The sequence below is a fragment of the Tenrec ecaudatus genome, chromosome 2, assembly GCF_050624435.1.
Source record: "Tenrec ecaudatus isolate mTenEca1 chromosome 2, mTenEca1.hap1, whole genome shotgun sequence".
Lineage (NCBI taxonomy): Eukaryota > Metazoa > Chordata > Mammalia > Afrosoricida > Tenrecidae > Tenrec > Tenrec ecaudatus.
The window spans coordinates 302609758-302631945 of NC_134531.1; the positions used below are offsets into that span (position 1 = coordinate 302609758).

General features: G+C 43.8%; 1 protein-coding gene across 1 annotated transcript in view; it reads left to right on the plus strand.

Moving 5' to 3' along the window:
* The window catches only part of IMPG2 (interphotoreceptor matrix proteoglycan 2), a 113560-nt gene that overhangs the window by 10565 nt on the left and 80807 nt on the right, over window positions 1-22188 (plus strand). Inside the window, exons 3-4 of the mRNA XM_075542609.1 lie at window positions 1822-1988; window positions 6730-6761. Of these exons, the coding sequence (XP_075398724.1) occupies window positions 1822-1988; window positions 6730-6761 (199 nt within the window). The remainder of the gene's footprint in view (window positions 1-1821; window positions 1989-6729; window positions 6762-22188) is intronic.

The window sequence follows — 22188 nt, forward strand, 5'->3', positions numbered from 1 at the left end:
ACTAGAGCAAAGTTGTATGTTTCATAAGTGCTGTACTGCACCTGACCAGCTCGCAAGGACTGCGTTTTATTTGAATTCACGGTCGGTGTCCTTGGAAGCAGCGGCCAAGAAATGAAACGAGATATTGCATCGAATGAATCTGCTGGATGAGATATCTTTAAAGTGGTGAAGAGCAAGGATGCCACTTTGAAAACTAAGGTGCGCCCGACCTGAGCCCCGGCTATTTGACAGTTCCCTCACTGCAGCCGACCAGCGAAGACCGCAGATGGTCGCATGCATTTGAACTGTGGGGCTGGCAGCGCATATCGAAAGGACACAGGCTGCAAGGGAATAAATATTTCCATGTTGGAAGGACACCAGAATGCTTTTATAATCCAGCATGGTGAGACTTTGTCTCGTGTGCTTTGGCCATGTTACCAGGAGAGACTAGTCCCTGAAGAAGGACACCATGCCTGGTAAAGTGGACGGAAGAAGAGAAAGATGGACGGACCCCATGACGGCGAGCCTGGGCTCAGCCCTCACAGCGATGGTGAGGCCGGGCGAGAGCTGCACTCTCTTGTCCATAGGGCTGCCCTGAGTCAGGACAGACACGATGATACCTAACCCCAGCGACATGTGCTCTCAGGAAAGCTTTGTACTCCCCCTTGTTTATGAGTGATCAAATGTTTTCAGAGGAGGTGAAGCAGTGCAGGATGTCACTGTATTTTGGTAAAAAAAGCTCTAGGCTGTTTACAGAGCAATACGGGCATATCATTATTTCTTTTCCAAGACACTTTGAAAGACTGAGAAATTGGTATTTTGAGAAGTTAACTTAAAACAGCTGTTAGTATCAATAAGGTTAAAAATCATAGAACTGTTAAATAAATGTGCTGGGTTGCATGCAGTATACTCACGTAAGCTTCACTTTTGAAAATCATAAAGATGGATTTTTTTAAGCGGGAGAAACCTCCCTGCTCATTAGGAGGCGAATCAACTCCCCTCCCAAAGGAATGAGGAATACTCCTTCTCTTCGGTCTGAAAAGCTTACACCAGACTTGTGACCGAGAATCATTCAGAAGTCCCTCCAGAAGGGGTGGTGTGGGCAAGGATGTCTCAAGGGAGTCGGGTTCCAGCGGAAAGAATGGATAGACCGATAAACATGGATAGACTGATAAACATGGATGGACTAATAGACATAGACAGACTGATAAACATGGATGGACTGATAGACATAGACAGACTGATAAACATGGATGGACTGATAGACATAGACAGACTGATAAACATGGATAGAGTGATAGACTCGGGTGAACCCAAAGCAAACTTCCAGGCTTATGAAGGAATGCAGGTTTTGAACGTGTATAGGCCTTTGAAATAATTTACTTATGCTGCCTCACATTTTAACCCAAAGCACTGGCTATTTTTCCTGTCATTAAAAAGTCCTCTGTATTAATGAATTGATTTAGTTTTTAATTCAAACATTTATTTCAGTTGTGTTCTGTTTTACAGTAAACAAGCATAAAACTTGCAGCTTAAAATATAACTGCTTATTTTTGGTTTGTTTTTCTGATTCCATGACATGGTTTCATCCCAGCACCCCGGAGTGCCTGTCTGAAAATCTGAACGGAGGGATGGAGGTCGGGCACGTTGTCCCTGGCTGGAAGCATGGAATGCACCGAGGGCCGAGGGCCAAGCACTGTCCCAGCACCTTGATCTCTCCTTTTCTAAAACATCATTTTACTGGGGGCTCTTCAGGTCTTCTAACATTCCACTATTTTGAGCTCCCAGCTTATAACTGTGCAGAAACACACCTCTTTCCTTTTGTCCCCCCCACCCCCCCAGTGTGTCAGGAAGCTGTGTGGGAAGCTTTCAGGACCTTTTGGGATCGACTTCCTGGGCCTGAGGAATACCCTCACTGGACAAATTTGTGCGAGGATGGAGTCACAAGTATATTTGAAATGGGCACACATTTCAGTCAATCTCCAGAGCATCGGATTTTAATCATGAAGGTAAGTTCTATAACAAGAGAAGGAATGGATGGGCTATTGTATAAATGCCTTTCCACAATGCGGCCCGAACTACAGGGCATCAAATGACGAATCCCTGGATTATTTTTCATTGAATTTACTGTCCAAGTGAGCCGCTCCAGGGAATGACCTAGGCTTTGAGTCCTTAGCTCTGGCCTTTTAAAGAAACCTTGCTGTGCTCGCTTCGGCAGCACATATACTAAAATTAGAAACCTTGCTAAAACAGGTTAGAACCTCAGCCTCATTGGTAAATGGAAATATCTGGAAACAATACCCAGCAAATCTGTGAGAATCAAATAGTTCTGCCAAGTTTTGTGTATTATTAACTCAGTCTGAACACTTGTGACTTTAATTAAGATATAGCATATAGCCCAATGAGTAAAAGTCTCTCAAAAACTCAACACTACCGTTAATTCCTACTCCATTTGACCCTGTCAGACAGAGCAGAATCACTCTCTTGAGTTTCCGAGGTTGTACATCTTTATGGGAATAGAATCTCATCTTTCTCCCTCAGAGCAGCGGGTGCTTTCTGACTGCTGACTTTGAGGTGAGCAGCCAGGTGTGGAGCTCACTGTGCTGCCGGGTTCCAGTGGAAAGAATGGATAGACTGATAAACATGGATAGACTGATAGACATAGACAGACTGATAAACATGGATGGACTGATAGACATAGACAGACTGATAAACATGGATAGACTGATAGACATAGACAGACTGATAAACATGGATGGACTGATAGACATAGACAGACTGATAAACATGGATGGACTGATAGACATAGACAGACTGATAAACATGGATGGACTGATAAACATAGACTGATAAACATGGATAGACTGATAGACATAGACTGACTGATAAACATGGATGGACTGATAGACATAGACAGACTGATAAACATGGATGGACTGATAGACCTAGACAGACTGATAAACATGGATGGACTGATAGACATAGACAGACTGATAAACATGGATAGACCGATAGACATGGCTAGACCAGACCGATAGACATGGATAGACTAATAAACATAGACAGACTGATAAGCATGGATGGACTGATAGACATAGACTGATAAACATGGATGGACTGATAAACATAGACAGACTGATAAACATGGATAGACTGATAGACATAGACAGACTGATAAACATGGATGGACTGATAGACATAGACTGATAAACATGGATGGACTGATAGACATAGACAGACTGATAAACATGGATAGAGTGATAGACTCCGGTGAACCCAAAGCAAACTTCCAGGCTTATGAAGGAATGCAGGTTTTGAACGTGTATAGGCCTTTGAAATAATTTACTTATGCTGCCTCACATTTTAACCCAAAGCACTGGCTACTTTTCCTGTCATTAAGAAGTCCTCTGCATTAATGGGGACCGTTTATTTATTCATTGTCTGCCATGTCCTCAGCTCCCAAAGCAACTCCCTGCCACCGAGTCAGCTCTGCCGCCTGGCAGGCTTAGAGGACAGAGTGGAACTGCCTCTTTGGGTTTCCAAGGCGGTCAAGTTTTGCAGGGCAGACAGCCTCATTTTCTTCCACAGTGCAGTTGGTGGTTTTGAACCGCTGACCTTGCAGTTAGTAGTAGCTCACTACACGACCCGTGCTTAGCCTACTAAACATGTTATATCAGCATGTTTTTTTCCCCCTAAACCCACCCGCTCTGCCCCCTCCGACTGCTCAGCATGTTTAATAAACAGCAACCTTATAATTATGTGGTAATTTTCAGTAAGGGAAATTAAGTATCGTAATTTTTAACTGTATATAAGTATACCAAATATATGCGATAGAGGCAAACCCGGATTTTTTTTTGACAAAACCTATGTTCTTTCCCCAGACCATTAGATTTCCCTTAGCTATCATTTCCAGTTTTATAAATTGCAGTCTGTTTAATGTATGTATTCATACATAAATATGTACATTCGTATTTACATCACCAGTGCCACTCAACCGATGAAATGCAGATCTATCTGATGTGGATGGGGCATAAATATGCATAATGTAGAATTACTATGGAGTTCTTGGATGGGGAAAGATGATGGACTACAAAGTTATATGATGTAGATGGGGCATAAAGATATGTGACGGAGGAGGACTGTAGAGTTCTTTAATTATGAGCTAGGCTACTATTCCAAAAGCAGGCAATTTGAACCTCTCCCGAGGCATCCCGGAAGAAAGCCCGCTGATCTAACTTCAAAAGGTCATAGCCACGAACTGCTTTCTCCTGTGCCTGACAGGGTTGCCACGAGGCGTTCTACTCCGACACACCCTAGGGAGGTCCGGGAGTTGGAATCGACTTGATGGCAACTGGTTTCTGTTACTATTGCTGTCGCAATGGTTGGTTGGGATGTTACGTTGGCAGTGGCCCTTAAAAGTGGAACTTTTCTCAAGTTGGGATTTGAAGGCTCACGAGTTTTACGTCCAACGGCTATTTCATAGAACATACAGGCAAAGGGAATGATGTCATCTGAATTTGATTTTAAATGGTGAGTAAGAGTTAGCCAAAGAGGAAGAGTTGGTGATGGCCATTCCAGGCCAGGGAACGGATGAGCCAAGTGTTTAGAGGGAGCTACATGGGGATAGTTTATCAGAAGGGTAGACTAGGAGTGATGAGTGAAAAGACTAGAAAAGCAAGTAGGTGAGCACATTTTTGGTGCAATGGTTACGTGTTAGACTGCGGTCTGCATGGTCAGCAGTTCAAAACCACCAGCAGCTCTGAGGGAGAGAGACTGGGTTTTCTACTCCTGGACACAGTTGCAGTGTTGGAAACTCACAGCATTTACTCGATGGCGGTGAGAGAGATACGGAGAAAGCCTTGTTAGCCGGTGAGGCAAAGTAGGAAAGAAGATTAGCTTATTTTTATACCAGTAACACATGCCTTCTGTGTTTGTTTGCCATCTGCTCCCAGCCACCAGGAGATATTTCTGTACATGTGTCATGCTAACCAACAACACGTTAAAAACATGTTAAAAATGGCATGATGCTATTGTAAAGCGAGTAATACAGCAGTGCTTGCCTGGTATTAAAAATGTGGGTGGAGCATTTTTGCAATAGACCAGGTCGGGGCTGTCGAGTGAAGGGTGCCTAAGGCACCTCTCAGAATACAGGCAGAGAATCAGCTTTTCAGATGGTGATGGGAAAAATTAGTTCATTCTGAATGTACTGATTTGAGCTGCTTGTGTGAAAATGGATTGGTGATATTCGGGGTTCAAGCAGGAAGAGTAATCTGGGTCTTAAATGTAGCTTTAGGAATATTCCGTCTTGAGGTCGTATTTGAAATGCTAAGAGAGGTTGAACTTACTCCAGGAGAGTCTGCCGAGTAAGAAGAACAGCAAGTTATTAATAAATATCTATTTTATAAATATCCATTTTATAGATGTGGAAACTGAGGCCCCGTGTTGGAAAGGTTTTAAGATTTGCCTCTCCTCTTACAGAGAAATCCTGGTGACCAATCAAAAATTCAGTGGTTCAAACCCACCTGTTGAACCAAGGAAGAAAGATGAGTCTTTCTGTTCCCATAAATATTTAAAGTCTTGGAAACCCAAAGGGGCAGTTCTCCGCCATCCTGTAAGATCACTGTGAGCTGGAATCAACTGTATGGCGGGGTGCTTACACTCTTATGGTTAAAGGAGGTGAAAGAGAACTTGAAGCCAAGTCTGAGGAGTCTAAGTTAAGGCTCTTTTCATCAGATTGACCTCACCACAAAACTCTTTAGAAGAAACTTGGGGACTACGTGCATTGGGATATCCCACATGAATAATGTCATTCTTGATATACTTTATTATTTGGCTTGGTTTTTTGAGAAATAGGCAGAATCCTTTATTTTATCCATGTGAATTTTGTTGCTGGTGAAGAATATTGAAAGTCCCGTGACTGTCCCCTCCCCCCCCCAAAAAAACCCCACCCAGATCTGTCTCTTGGGAGAAATGCAATTAAGAGGCAAGCCGAACAAAACTTCATCTCCCGTTTTTCAGACATGCAGTTAGGAGATGCCGGTCCCTACAGGCCGACAATGGGGGAAGCTGTCTACTTCCATCAAGAGTACCGTCTCTGAGGCCCCGGGGTCCTCAGAAACCTGCCCTGTGGAGTTGCCAGAATCCACTGAAGGGCAGTGAGTTTAGTGAGAATGAGTCCCTAGAGAAGGATGCCATGCTTGGTAAAGTGGGGGGACAGCCAGACAGCGGAGGACAAGACGGGTTACACAGTGGCTGCGTGGATGGGATCAAACATCAGAGCAATTGTGAGGATGGCACAGGCCCGGGCAGTGTTTCTTCTGTTTTGCAGAGGATCGTGATGAGTCAGAATGGACTCACTGGCACACAACAACAACAACAACAGCATATTGTTACAGGATAAGTTACTATAAATGTGTCACACGACATAATAACTGATTCTAAACCCACGCATGTTAGTCTCTAATTCATGGACATATTTTGGAATGGTTAGCAGTTAAGAATTGTTAATCTGTGCCCATGTAAGTGAGGGCACAGGAATTTGTGGGCACAGAAACAGAGGCTGAGTGTTGAGATATTTCCAAAGCATACTTAGTACCTTATCATAACCATTTGTTTGATCATGGATACTAGTAACATGAAGAATTCTATATTGCTAAGAATCTCATGTTCCTTTGCAATAAGTTTCATTTACTGTCTAATAATTGTCTTTAAAAAACATAGTCTTTAAAAAAATCTTTCTGTTTTCCTTAGAAAATGACTTACACAAAGGAAACTGGCAGCCGGTGAGTGTCTCGGTTCCCCTGAGTTCATGTTTGGCAGCATAGATGTTGTCTGTCATACTTACTCCAAGACCGAGCCCCAAGTTAATGGCGCATCTCTAGTTCCTTGCCAGTACTTGCGATGACCAGGCCTGTGGGTAAGTCCCAAATGCCCTTTCCCCTCCTGAGGACTCCACCCTTCCAGACTACCACCCCAGCCGCTGAGCTTGCTGACTGTCTGGCCTCCTCAGGAGGCAGCCTTCTCTCTTTCTTGGAGAAGAAAGCAGATTTCCGGTTTATAGAGAAGGTAGACTGTTGTCTTGTGTTCTTAGTGCTACTGTAGCAAGAAGTTCCACAAGTGGTGACTTTAATGACCTGAGCTTAATTTTCTCATAGTTTAATGAGGCTCACGAAAAAAACACCTCACTTTCAACTTACAGAGACTCTATAGGACAAGGGGTAGCTGGTGTCAGGGGCCCAAGTGGGAAGAGAATGCTTTGAAAATGATGATGGTGGTATATGTGCAAATGTGCTGGACACACTGGATGAATGTATGGATTGTGATAAGAGATGTAACAGCCACCAATAAAAGTATTAAAAAAAGAGAGACCCTATAGGACAAGGTGAGTTGGCTTATAGCAACTCTATGAGCAGGGTGTCCTTGGTGGTGTAGTGGTTATGTGTTGGGCTGGGATCTACATGGTTGGCTGTTCTAATTCACCAACATCTCTGCAGGTGGAAGACTGGGCTTTCTGCTTATGTAGACAGTTGTAGTCTTGAAAACCCACAGGGTGTTGTTGTGAGTCAGCAATGGTGCAATGACATTGTAGGTTCTTTTTTTTGGGTATAGGACAGGGTATAACTGCCCCAGGTGAGTTTCCAAGACTGTAACTCTTTACATGAAGAGAAAACCCCATCGTTCTCCCACAGAGCGACTGGTGTTTTCAAACTACTGACGTTATGGTCAGCGACCCAACGCATATCCACAGTGCCACCAGGGCTCCCCGAATGAGGCTGGAGGTCTCGGTCCAGGGCACCAGCGCTGGAGGAAGGCTCTCAGTGCTCTGGAGGAAAAGGTCTTGTGTCAGATTTTCTGGCTGGCCCTCCTGGGAGTCTTCATTTCAGAGAGCTGCAATCTGCCCGTCTTCCTCTGTGCCCAGCCTGTTCCTTTTATCACAACAGTGACTGAGCTAAGACACACCAAACACTGGCACGGCCTCATTAACATAGCAGATAAAACCGAGTTCCCAAAAGGGATTATATTCACTGGCATAAAAGTTAGGATTTACAACATGGATGTTCAGCGGACACAATTCAACCCATAACAACTATTGTTTAGATGTAAGGGCTAATATTCCAATTGTTCTGAAATGGTGTACCTTAGTAGAAGGATTTATTATTAAATTGTGGGTGAGCACGTGGATCGCTTCCTGGAGTCGTAAGGACTAGGCTGTGGAAGTCTGTGAATCGCACAACCTGGCGAATCGTTCAGTGTGAAGATTCTGGGGTTCTGGGCTTTAGGCATAGGGATGTGGTCCTTTGTGGCTCCTGGGCGGGAGCAGGACAAAGTGGAAGATGGGAGGGGAGGGGTTTTCGGCTTACAGGAGCTAAAGATTTCCACAGATCGTCAGGAAAGCTAGTTTATGGCAGCTAGTGGTGATGAATTGATATAAAATCGATGGATTCACTCTGAAATGGAAGAATCCATGTAGACATATTAGGTTGGAAGGTTGTACCTTGATTGTCCAATTTTTAAAAAACCAGAGTTCTCAGGAGAAAGCCATGCCCACACAGAGGTCTCATTTGTTATAATCCTATTGACAGACTAGACTCCCCTCCTTCACTCATAAGCCTCAAATTGACACCAGATTATGTAATGACCACAACCACCCTCCCTCCCTCATGCATTACTGATAAATTATGAATTATTAATATTTTCATATCTCACATAATCTGCTGTCTCCCTTCACCCACTTTTCTGTTGTTTGTCCCCCTGGGGCAGGGGATGGGTGGGTTATATGTTGATCATGTGAGCAGTTTCCTTTTTCTCCTCTCACCTTCCCTCTACCCTCCTGGTATCACTACTCTCATTATTGGTCCTGCGGGGTTTATCTGTTCTGATTCCCTATGTTTCTAGCTCTTCTCTGTAACAGAGTTCATGCTCTGGTCTAGCCGGATGGTCTAGCCGGATTTGTAAGGTAGAATTGGGGTCATGATAGTGGGGGTGGGGGGAGGAAGCATTAAAGAGCTAGAGGGAAGTTGTGTGTTTCATCAGTGTTATACTACACCCTGTATTGTCCAATTTTTGAAATGCTGAATGTTCTTCACACGTGAGATGTTCATGTTATCTACGCCTATGCAAGCAGTTACTCCGAGCAAACATTTCAAAAGCATTGCCTCAGAGTACATTCTTTAAATAAATAGTATATTTTAAAAATCTACGGTTACTTTTACAAAAATATTTTTCTAAAGGCAGTTGTTCCTTAGCATCATTCTTCGGCAATCTAGAAATCTCTGACTTTAAACGGAGAGTCGGAAGGATATTTTGAGATCATCTCATTGAACTTGGAAAGTTCACTTGATCCAGATCGGGTTGCCCCAGCTTTCCGTAATTCCAGGCACTCAAAGCGGACCTCCCGATCTCCTCCTCGCAGATCTGCCTCTCCTGCGGGGTTTCTTTCGTCAGTGATTATCACCATCTCCCACCTCATTGTAGAGGTTCCTCTCGTCCATTTTCTCTGGGCCGTCCTTTCGTTTGCCCCCATCATCTCCCGACTCTGCGCCCACTGTCTCTCTTCTGTCCCAGTGCAAAGGCGCGCCAGGCGGACTCTCTTCCTTTCTCGATGCACTCTCTGCAGTCTGGGTTCCTGAAGAGCAAGTCTGATCATGCCCCGCTGCCCCTTTAAAGCAGTTACTGTTTTTACATTTTGAAGCTCTCTTTGTTCTTCATCTCAAGATGGACCTTCTGAGCAGGAGACATAGCTGGGGCGGAGTGGGAGGCTGCCCTGACCCGTCCTCGCCTTCCTTCTGAAGTCCGGGAGTCAGCACACTCTTCCTCGGACCACCCTCGTGCCCTTCCATTTCCTCCCGTGTTGCATGGGCAGCCACAGGTCTTTCTTTCTTATTAAAAATGGCCTGTTGTGGTTTCAGCGTACGTTTGTACACCATTTTACACACGTTATTAAGTGGTGCTGATTACACGCTTCATAATGAGTGAACATTCTGATTATTTTTGTTTGGTCATTTTGTTTATTGAATTTTTTCGCAGGGTTATTGGCTTGTCATGCACCTATCTTGCATTTCAATAATTCAATCTTCGTCCAAGTGTTGCGCAGTCGTCACCGCACTCAAGGTTAGGACATTTCTTCTTCCTGGCGCGCATTATTGTTAGCTCTTCATTTCCTGCCAACTTGCCCTGCCACGCCCCTCAAAACACAACCCAAACCCACCTCTACCAAGTGAATCCTGACTCGCAGTTATGAAGGGGACAAGACAGAACTGACCCGGGGGGTTTCTAAGACCGTAACTATTTATAAGAGTAGGAAGTCTTGTCTTTCTCCTGCCGGTGGATGATGGTTAGCATAACTTTACATTACATAACATTACATTACATAACATAACCTTATGCTACCAGGCCTTCTGCCACGCCCCTAGGAAACGAATAATTCAGTAACTATCTTTATAAATTTACCTATCCTGGATTCCAGGTACAGAAAAAACATACAAAATCAAAGCAATAAAACAACGCAACAACAACAGAATGAAACAGAAAAAACGTCAATGGAAAAGAAAGCAGAAAATATTGAAAACTGGAACAAATCACATTTATTGTTTTATCGCAGTTGACCCATCAGTTCCTCTAGGTGGTCTTCCTTGCTCATCCCCGCCCCCTTCCCCCCACCCTCCCCACTCCTCCTCCCGCGCACATGCACGTGTGCGCACACACACACACACACCCCAAACCTGTTGTTCTCAGGTTGATTCTTCCGTATTGGTGGACCTGTGGTTAAACGCTACCACTGACTCAGAGGCAGCAGTGTGAGCCCGCCAGCAGCCCTGAGGGAGGAACGAATGGTAGTGGGCATCCCCAAAAGTCGTAGCTTGGGAAGGCTTTGGAGCCAGTTCTGCTCTGCTGTGTAGGGTCGTTAGGTATTGGAACCGATCAATGGCCTTGAGTTTTGGGGTAGCAACAAGATCCTCACAGGCATGCAAAGTATAAACTAAAGCAGTGATTTTGCAAAATGCGAGGCTGGTCTCTTACTCATTTTTCTAACTCAGATAAGCTGAGAAAAAGAACTGTGTTTTAAGATTCTCCATAACCTTTATATTACCTCTCAGAACTTGTACACAGTGCGATTTCAATGTGTGCAGTGTGTGCTGCTTTGGCTTGACGTAGGGGTGGTGGCTGTGGTGGGTGTGTGTGTACGCGCACGTGGACAGTGGGAGGCTCAGAACCCCACAGGGGCAGTTCTCTCTTGTTCTAGCTACAGGGTCGCTGTGAGTCAAAACTGACTCGATAGCACTGACTTTGGCTTTGGTTTGCCTTTGTTTCATATCACTACACCCCAACGGTGATGGAGTGTTTCTGACAACTAGCCCTTTGGGTTTCATGATTTAAAGAGGCAAAATGTAGATTAATTTTTTTATCCAGCTGAAAAAAATATTTATGACACAATACATGACTAACAAGTCCCCAATGACAGGGTACCTGATTCATAACAACTAGGAAGAAATTAGAGAACAGTGGAAAATGAATGAAAACCTTGGTTGGTTTTCCCTGGAATGGGTGCAAGTAAACATTTCATTTCTGTTTTTTGACTCTCTCCCGCCTGCTGACTCAAATTCTCCTTGTGTACATCAGCTGGAAATCTCTCATCCATCTTCATGTTCTCCTTTCCCAACCCAAGGCTGGAGAGCGGTGTTTGTGAAAAAAGGGCAAAGTATGGTTCTTTGTATCTGAAGAGTGTGTTTTCATCATAATAACTTGTCTATAATATACCATGTAGTATATTATATATTCTATAATATATTTTATATATTTTTATGCCATGGGCTATATACCTGGTATATTATAGCACTGGAAACTAGACAGGCAATGCAAACTTAATGTAGTCACATATGCATATAGTTAGAGATGTGGAAGCAGTAGAATTCCGGGCATTTAAAATGGACTATGCATATAAATATTAAACCATTATAACAATGCTAAAGAAAAGGAGATGAACCTTTTCCTTCCCTGTTTTGTCAGAAGAGTTAATCTGGAGACCAGTGGCAGACCGCTGTGAGTTGAAGAATAACTGCTATTTTAGTCTAACTCTGTGGGTCATTTGAAAATGCTAACAGATGACAAGTTTCTTGGATGATTAAAATACTTCCTACAGAAATGAATAATGGGTCATGTTCTTTAAAAAATCATTTTACTGTACAACTGTTATCTCATCTATACATACACCCATGGTGTCAAGCACATTTGTACATTTGTTGCCATCATCATTCTCAAAACAATTGCTTTCTACTTGAGCCATTGGTATCAGCTCGTCATTTTGCCCCCTCCCTCCCCTCTCCTCCCTCATGAACCCTTGATAATTTATAACTTATTATTATTTTCTCATGCCTTACACTGACAGATGTCTCTTTTCACCTATTTTTCTGTTGTCTGTCTCCCTGGGAGGGGGTTATATGTATAGATCATTGTGATCGGTTCCTCCACTCCCCCCTCCCCCCCTCAGCCCTTCCCCTTCCCCTCCTGGTGTTTCTACTCTCAATATTGGTTCTGGGGTGTTTATCTGTCCTGGATTCCCTGTGTTTCCAGCTCTTATCTGTACCCATGTACATGCTCTGTTCTAGCCAGATTTGTAAGGTAGAATTGGGGTCATGATATTGTGTGTGTGTGGGGGAAGCATTAGAGAACTAGAGGAAAGTTGTATGTTTCCTCAGTGCTATACTGCACGCTGACTGGCTTGTGTTCTCCCTGCAACCCTTCTGTAAAGGCATGCCCAGTTGCCTACAGATGAGCTTTGGAGCTCCACTCCACACTCCCACTCATTCACAATGATAGGATTTTTTTGTTCTTTGATGCCTGATACCTGATCCCATCGACACCTCGTGATCACACAGGCTGGTGTGCTTCTTCCATGTGGATTTTGTTGATTCTCAGCTAGATGTCTGCTTGTTTGTCTTTAAGACCCCAGACGCTCTATATCTTTCGATAGCTGGGCACCATCAGCTTATTTCTTCACCACATTTCCTTCTGCTTCTGCTTTGTCTTCAACGATCATGTCAGGAAGGTGCGCATCATGGAATGCCAAGTTATTAGAACAAAGTGTTCTTGCATTGAGGGAGTACTTGAGTAGAGGCCCAAAGTCCATCTGCTGCCTTAATACTAAACTGATACATCTATGTACATAAATTCATTTCCTTATAGTTACATATAAATATATTTACATATGTACATGCCTGTATTTAGACCTCGGTAAATGCCCTTTGCCTTCTAGTTCTTTCCTCTTGTCCCACTATCATGGTCAGCCTTCATTTGGGTTTCAGTAATTCCTCTTAGTTACATTATCCTTGATCAAGCCCCACCTGGCATCCTACGCCCTCCTCACCATCGATTTTAGATCACTTGTAGTTCCCTTGCCCCTGGTTTTGTTCACACCCACTTTCTTTCCCCCCCTCTCCCCTCTCCCCTTTCTTCCAGAACTGTTGAGCTTATTGTTTTTCCCTCCAGATTGTTTATCCCGCCTATCTTATCTAGATAGACATGTAGAGACAATCATATGCACAAAAACAAGACAGCAAAACAAAACAACAAAAGAAAACAGAACAACAAAAACCAACGACAACCAAAAAACTCCACAAAAAACCCCTATAAATAGGGTTTGTTGACCTTTAGGAGTGCTTTCCAGTTGAGTCGGATGGGTGCCATGCCCTGGCTCCAAAGTCTAGTTTTGGCATTCCCTGGGGGCTTCATTGCTTTGCTCCCCTTGCTGCTCGGTTGCACGCCCTTAGCATTTTGTCCCTGTGTGGTGGGGTCAGATCGGGCACAATCCCTGCACTGTGCCTCCAGTGTTGTCCCCTGAAGCACTATGGGCCAATGAGGGACAGCGTGTCTCATGGTGGGGCCGGACATGGCCCACCCTGTGCATTGGCTGCTCTGAGCAGGAATATTGTCCTCTGGGCTTGGTGGGCCAGGATGTGTTCCACTCTTTCTTCCCCTCTTTGTTTGCTCGTGTGTACTCAGAGATTTGTTCTTTAAAATAATTGTTTCCAAGGGAGCTCAATAATTTTTTTTAGAAGAGTGCAACTTCAAAAAAAAAAGCTAACATGAATGCAGCACACTTTTTTTGTGTTGTGTTTATATATTTATTTATTTTAAAAATAATTTTATTTGGGGCTTGAATGTAGCACTCTTATTTATACATTGTCCTAGGTGGTTTTACTAATTTCAATTTATTTAATTTCTCAAGTACGCTGAGATAGGTACTCATCATCATTCCTCTTTTACAGAGAAGAATCCAAGTTGTTAAGTGATAGTATTTAATCCTGGTGGTATCCTAGCTCCCTTTTTATACTATGTCTTTTTCTAGACTATTTAGAAATAAAGCCATACTTGTGTTTGTCTTATGTCTATGTGCATTCTTAAGAATAAGAAAGGAAAAGTTTCCACTTTAAGGTTCTAGAATTTTTAAAAATGTCACAATTGATGTTGCTTCAAGTCTAACGAAACAAAAAGGAACTGACTTCAAATGACTAAACATTCAGAGGATAACTATATTTTATTAGACACACTTTTCCACGATAATATTTCTCAGTTAATCAATCAACCAATCATATGTGGAATGTGTACTATGTGGCTGATGAAGAGTCCAGACAGCAGCAGTATGTGACACAGTCACCTGGGGAGGGACTGGAGATTTGCTGTTTTTCTTTTCAACAACCTGTTCTAAATCTTGATTGTTCTATTTTTTAATATTAAAATACCCATTCTCCTGGGTGTTTTTTGGGGGAGGGTGGTGGTGGCCACCAAGGATTATGAACAGAATTGCAAGTATAAGGACAGGAGGAGTCTTTCATGTCTCTCCTTGGTACATTCAGAGAACTCCGGTGTCCTAGCACCTTGTAAGTTCAGCTGCTTACTGCAAGGTCAGCAATTCAAAACCCACCAACTGCTCCATGGGAGACGAGTGAGGCTACTTGCTCCCCAAAAGAGTTGCAACCTTGGGAACCATAGAAAGCAGTTCCACTCTACCCTATAATGTTGCCACGGGCTGGAATGGACTGGGAATTTGTGAGTTTTGGTACAGTCATTGAGAGTAGTGGGCAGTGGTATCTATGCGATATAAGGTACATATGATACATACATGAATGTTTTTGTATATATGTATGTATGTAGGAATAGCAGGATATGCTTCTGTCACTGAGTGTGTCTAGTGCTGGGCTATCCTTGTGGTGCAAACGACTAGTATTGTTGAAGTTGATGATGGTCTGGTTGTTGAAGGGTGACCTCTTATGAAATCACATGTACCCAACCACACTATCATTTCTTACACACCTCTGTGTGTGTGTATGTATGTGGACACACACACACACACAGTTATAACTGTGGTCATTTACATATAAACAACTTTAAAATTTTGCATTTATTATTATTTTAAATTTTGCATTTAACTCTCACAATAACCCTGAGAAATAAACTTCCAGTTTGGAGTGGGTTACATTGTGTTACATGACATCATGGGATTGCTGGGCCTGAAATGCCAAGCCCCTGAGAACTCTCACCCAACCAAGTTGATGCCAAACTTTTCACAGCATCCAATCCCGCAGGAAATTCTGTTGCCTTTCGATTTAAACTATATCTAGAATCTGAGCTCTTTTCACCATCTGCACTCCTCCCAGAAAACTCCTAGTGGAGCAGCAGTGTGTTAAGCATTGGTCTGCCAACAGCACACCAGCAGTCTGACCCACCAGCTGCTTCGAAAGAGAAAGACGAGCAGTCTGCTATGGGGCGGGTTCACTCCTTCCATAGGTTGCTGTGAGTCAGGATCCACTCCGTGGCAGTGAGTGAGGTTTTTCCTTTGTTTCTTTGTTTCCACGCCTACCACTCTGTCTGAGCCACCGTCATCTCCTAGATGTGTGCACTCACCTCCTCGTGTGTCTTCTGCCCTTTCTCCTTTGGGAACATTTCTCGACACAGCAGTCAAAGTGACTCCATTATTTCTAAGTCTCGACGTCTATCACAACTCTTCTGCTTCTTTCAAGTCAACTCGTAGTCAGAACGGAGTGACTCCCTGGGGCCTCTGAGATGGCACATTTTTATGTGAGCAAGCTGCCTCCTCTTTCTAGAGAACCCGGAGGAGAATCTGTTTCTTTGCCTTTTCTCTCTCTGGAGCAGCGGTTCTCAACCTGTGGGTCATAACTCCTTTGAGGGTCGAATGACCTTTACGCAGGGGTCGTCCAATTCATAACAGTAGAAAAATTACAGTTATGAAGCAGCAACAAAAATAATATTATGGTTGGGGGGTCACCACCAAATGAGGAACTGTATTAAAGGGTCGCGGCATTGGGGAGGTTGAGAACCGCTGCTCTAGAGCCTATGCTCTGTCACCCCCTGGCTCGCAGTGAGAAGTCATGCTTTTCTGCAAATCACACCCTCCGACGCTCTGACTTTTCTGCACATCACACTGCTCCGACCACTGACTTTTCTGCACATCACACCGCTCTGACGCTCTAACTTTTCTGCACATCCCACTGCTCCGACCACTCTGACTTCTCTGCACATCCCACTGCTCCGACCACGCTGACTTCTCTGCACATCCCACTGCTCCGACCACTCTGACTTTTCTGCACATCACACCGCTCCGACCACTCTGACTTTTCTGCACATCCCACTGCTCTGACTTTTCTGCACATCACACCGCTCTGACGCTCTGACTTTTCTGCACATCACACCGCTCTGACGCTCTGACTTTTCTGCACATCACACCGCTCCGACCACTCTGACTTTTCTGCACATCCCACTGCTCTGACTTTTCTGCACATCACACCGCTCTGACGCTCTGACTTTTCTGCACATCACACCGCTCTGACGCTCTGACTTTTCTGCACATCACACCGCTCTGACGCTCTGACTTTTCTGCACATCCCACCGCTCTGACTTTTCTGCACATCCCACTGTTCCGACCACTCTGACTTTTCTGCACATCACACCGCTCTGACCACTCTGACTTTTCTGCACATCCCACTGCTCTGACTTTTCTGCACATCACACCGCTCTGACGCTCTGACTTTTCTGCACATCACACCGCTCTGACGCTCTGACTTTTCTGCACATCACACCGCTCTGACGCTCTGACTTTTCTGCACATCCCACCGCTCTGACTTTTCTGCACATCCCACTGTTCCGACCACTCTGACTTTTCTGCACATCACACCGCTCTGACCACTCTGACTTTTCTGCACATCACACCGCTCTGCCCACTCTGACTTTTCTGCACATCCCACTGCTCTGACTTTTCTGCACATCACACCGCTCTGACTTTTCTGCACATCACACCGCTCTGACGCTCTGACTTTTCTGCACATCACACCGCTCTGACCACTCTGACTTTTCTGCACATCACACCGCTCCGACCACTCTGACTTTTCTGCACATCCCACTGCTCTGACCACTGACTTTCCTGCACATCCCACTGCTCTGACGCTCTGACTTTTCTGCACATCCCACCGCTCTGACGCTCTGCTGCCTTCCTCTTCGGAGCCTTAGGGTCCTTGTAGTGACATCTGGCCCAGCCAGGGTCATTTTCCTACTTGTGACGTCAACTGGCTGTCCGCCTTAGTTTCCCCTGCTGACTAGTACCACTTCGACATGTAACCTCACATTCACAGGTTCTGGGATGAGGGCGTGGACGTCGCTGGAGGCCGTTTTCAGTGCTCCCACTATGGTTTGCTAAGTCTCTTTCACAGAACATTGATTCACCTGCACTCCGGCTGTGAGGATGGTGCACGCCTTGGCGGGGCTTTGTTCTATTGTGAGTTACAAGCATCTCGAAGGCCCCTAGCAACAGCAGTGCCTCACGCCCCCTCTTATTTTGCTGGCCACTGTCCTGTTCTTTCTCTTCCCCAAATCTCAACCTCTCCTTGCTAATTCCTGCCTCTTCTTAGCAGCGAAACATGCTTGTCACACCTATATTATGTATTTTTAAAAAGTCCTCCTTTAGGGCTTGTCGTCATCCTATTTTGGTTTCTTGAAAGGATCTGCACTTAGGTCCTTCACCCCTGCTAGCTGCTCGTTCTGTTTTTATATCCTCAGCAGTCAGTACAAGGCCCAGCCTCGGCTATGTGTTTACGAAACATTGTTGAACGAGTAACTGACTTTCTGCTCTATCATCCAGGTTCAGGATCAGTCTTCATTATGTGAAGACTGCTGCCTGGGAATTTTGTTTCTCAAATGACATCTATTTGTGGATGAGGATGGCTTCCATAGATTATAAAGCTGAATATAAACTTATTCAGCGAGTGTTCGTTTTGTTTAGGATGACATGCATCAGTGGTCAATTAATTCTTGTTTTCTCTCCCCTATCATGCTTTTCATTAGGTTCTGAATATAATACTATTGTGGGCTTTCATCAGCACTCTGAAATGCGTAGGGCAGATAGGTACTCCCATTTTGGAGATCAGATGTCTGAAGCTCGGAGTGACTAAAATATTTTCCCAAGTCATGCACAAAATAAATATCATGTCTGAGATTACTACCCAAGATTCCCAATTTATTCTTTGGGGTTCTTTTGCAGTTTATGAATTACAGTCAAAGGTTTAAGAGCAAAATAAGTTTAGAAAATTGTCAAGGAGTTGTAATCTGGACAGCTAAGCCTGTGCTTTACTGTTTTCATATTGTTTTAAAATTTATGTTCCATATGGCTATATGTATCTTTTCACATGATTCCAACTGAGTCCACTGACATGCTTAGACAAGAGTAGTGAAGAGTGACTAATGCCACAACAAATGCATGAAGGGTGTTCTGAGAAAAGAGCGCAGTAGGGAATTGTTTGCTGCTGGTATTAGGTTGAAAGTCCTAGCTTCAGTACTTAATATTTGTGGTTTGGCCTAGGGGAAGAAACAACCACCACCCAGCAATTTCTGTGTCCAAATTCAATACAGCTGTGTGCCCTGCTTCCAGGATGAGCGACATTTTAACAGATCTTGGCAGGAGGCAAACCTAATAGGAACATATGAAGACTCCTTTTAAAAAAATCATTTTACTGGGGGCTCGTACAACTCTTATCACAATCCACACATCCATCCATTGTGTCAAGCACATTTGTACATTTGTTGCCCTCATCATTGTCAAAACATTTGCTTTCTACTTGAGCCCTTGGTCTCAGCTCCTCAGTTTGCCCCTCCCTCTCCCATCTTCCCTTTCTTACGAACCCTTGATAAATTATAAATTATTCTTATTATTTCATGTCTTACACTGACAGATGTCTCCCTTCACCCACTTTTCTGTTGTCCACCCCACAGGGAGGGGGTTAAGGTAGATCACTGTGATCGGTTTCCTCTTTCTCCCCCCACCTTTTCCTTACCCTGCTCGTATCGGTACTCTCATTATTGGTCCTGAAGGGTTCATCTGTCCTGGATTCCCTGTGTTTCCAGCTCTGATCTATACCCGTGTACATGCTCTGATCTAGACGGATTTGTATGGTAGAATTGGGATTATGGTAGTGGGAGCAGGGGAAGAATGAAAGAACTAGCGGAGAGTTGTGTGTTTCAATGGTGCTACACTGCTCTCTGACTGACTGGTCTCTTCCTTGTGGCCTTTCTGTGAGGGGATGTCCAGTTGCCTACAGATGGGCTTTGGGTCTCCACTTCGCACTCCCCCTCATTCAAAATGATATGATTTATTGTGTACTTTGATGCCTGGTATCAACACCTTGTGATCACACAGGCTGGTGTGCTTCTTCCATGTGGGCTTTGTTGCTTCTCAGCTAGATGGCTGCTTGTTTGTCTTCAAGACTTTAAGACTCCAGACACTATATCTTTTGATAGCCAGCACCATCAGCTTTCTTCACCACATTTACTTATGCATCTACTGTGTCTTCAACGATTGTGTTGGGAAGGTGAGCATCATGGAATGCCAGGTTAACAGAACAAAATGTTCTTGCATTTAGGGAGTACTTGAGTAGAGGCCCAATGTCCCTCTGCTACCTGAATGCTAAACCTATAAATATATGTACATAGATCTATTTCCCGATCATCATGCAGAAATATATTTACATATGTGCATGCCTGTATTTAGACCGCTATGAGAAGATTCTTGTTCAGTGTTCTCCTGTCTTTGGAAAGGAGAGCAGGAGGATGAAGTGTTGGAGTGTTAGACAAGCAATTTGAATGATCAAGTTCATTCTTTACCACTATTTAAATAGTGTTCTTTAACATTCAGCAAGGCAAAGTCTAGTTCCACTAAAGTAAGCAGACTTATCCTTTTTGGAGTACTTGCTGAGATAGCATATTGAACTTAAATTTGATTTTGATTTGGTGAATGATCTCTAGTTACAGTGATGTGTTTAGACACCTTTATTAATTTTTTGATTAAAAATAATTTTATTGGGGGCTCATAAAATTCTTATCACAATCCATGCATACATCCATTGTGTCAAGCACATGTGTAAATTTTTTGCCATCATCATTCTTAAAACAATTGCATTCTGCTTGAGTCCTTAATATCGGCTCCTCATTTCCCCCTCCCTCATGAACCCTTCATAATTTATAAATTATTATTATTTTGTTATATGTTACACTGTCCGACATCTCCCCCCACCCTCTTCTCTGCTGCCCACCCCCCAGGGAGGAGGCTATATGTAGATTCTTGTAATGGGTTCCCCCTTTCCACCCCACATTCCCTCCACACTCTAGGCATTGCCACTCTCACCACTGGTCCTGAAGGGGTCATCTGTCCTGTATTCCCTGTGTTTCCAGTTGCTATTTGTGCCAATATAAATAATGTACATCTTCTGGTCTAGCCAGATTTGTAAGGTAGAATTGGGATCATGATAGTGGGTGGGAAGGAAGCATTTAGGAACTAGAGGAAAGTTGTACGTTTCATCGTTGCTCCCCTGCACCCTGACTGACTCATTTCCTTCCCACAACCCTTCAGTAAGGGGGTGTCCAGTTGCCTACCAATGATGGGCTTTGAGTCTTTACTCTGCACTCACCCTCATTTACAATGATATGGGTTTTTTTTGTTCTTTGATGCTTGATACCTGTTCCCTTTAACAGCTTGTGATCACACAGGCTGGTGTGCTTCTTCCATGTGGGCTTTTCTGCTTCTGGGCTAGATGGCCGCTTGTTTATCTTCAAGCCTGTTAGACACCAGATGCTATATCTTTTGATAGCCAGGCACCATCAGCTTTCTTCACCACATTTGCTTATGATACATTTGTCTTCAGTGATTATATCGGGAAGGTGGGCACACACTGATATGAACTAACTGCACAGCACCTAGAAACAAGAATAACAACCTTTCATCGACTACCCATTAATCTATTGTCAAAAACTAGACCGATAAGCATTGTTTCTATGTTTGTTATAAAAGCTTCATGATTTTATTTTTTACATTTATGTATTTGGTTCATAGTGAACTAATGTTTTATATAGTGGTACGTACAGGCTCAACTTCATGGTTTTACATATGAACATAAAATTGTCCCAGCACTATATGTTGAATGACTATTCATTGGATGGACTTATTACCCAGTGGTCCTAGATGGGTTTATTTCTGGGCTCACAATGATCTTCCACTGATCTAGAGGCCTATTATATAATGATACCAAACCATTTTGATTACTATAGTTTTGTAGTCTTTTTAAAAGAGCTTTGGGGGTGCGGTGTTATTAGCTGATTTGTAATGTTGAACCATCCTGGAAAGAGTCTCCCTTGGTCCTGGTGTAGAATATTCTCAGAGTGAACTTGTGCTTCGTGTTGTTGTTAGGTGTTATGGAGTTGACTCCGACCCATAGTGACCCTATGCACAATGGAACACTGCCCAGACCTGCACCATCCTCACAGTTGTGACAAAGGGGGAAGAGTTGTTGCAGCCTCTGTGTCAGTCCGTCTTGTCGAGGGCATTCCCCGTTTCACCGCCCCTCTCCTTTACCAAGCTTCATGTTCTTCTCCAGGGACTGGTGATTCCTGACAATCCGTCCAAAGTAGGTGAGGTGTAGTCTTGCCATTTCTGCCCCTAAGGAGCATTCCGGTTGTTCTTCTCCCAACACAGATTCGTTTGTTCTTTTGGCAGTCCACCGTACGTTCAATGTTCTCTGCCCGGACCACTGTTTTAATGCATCCATTCTTCTTCCACCTTTCTTGTTCAATACCTAACTTTCCCATGTGTATGAGGCAATTGGAAATGCCATGGCTTGGGTGAGGTGCACTATAGTCCTCAAAGTACCATCCTTG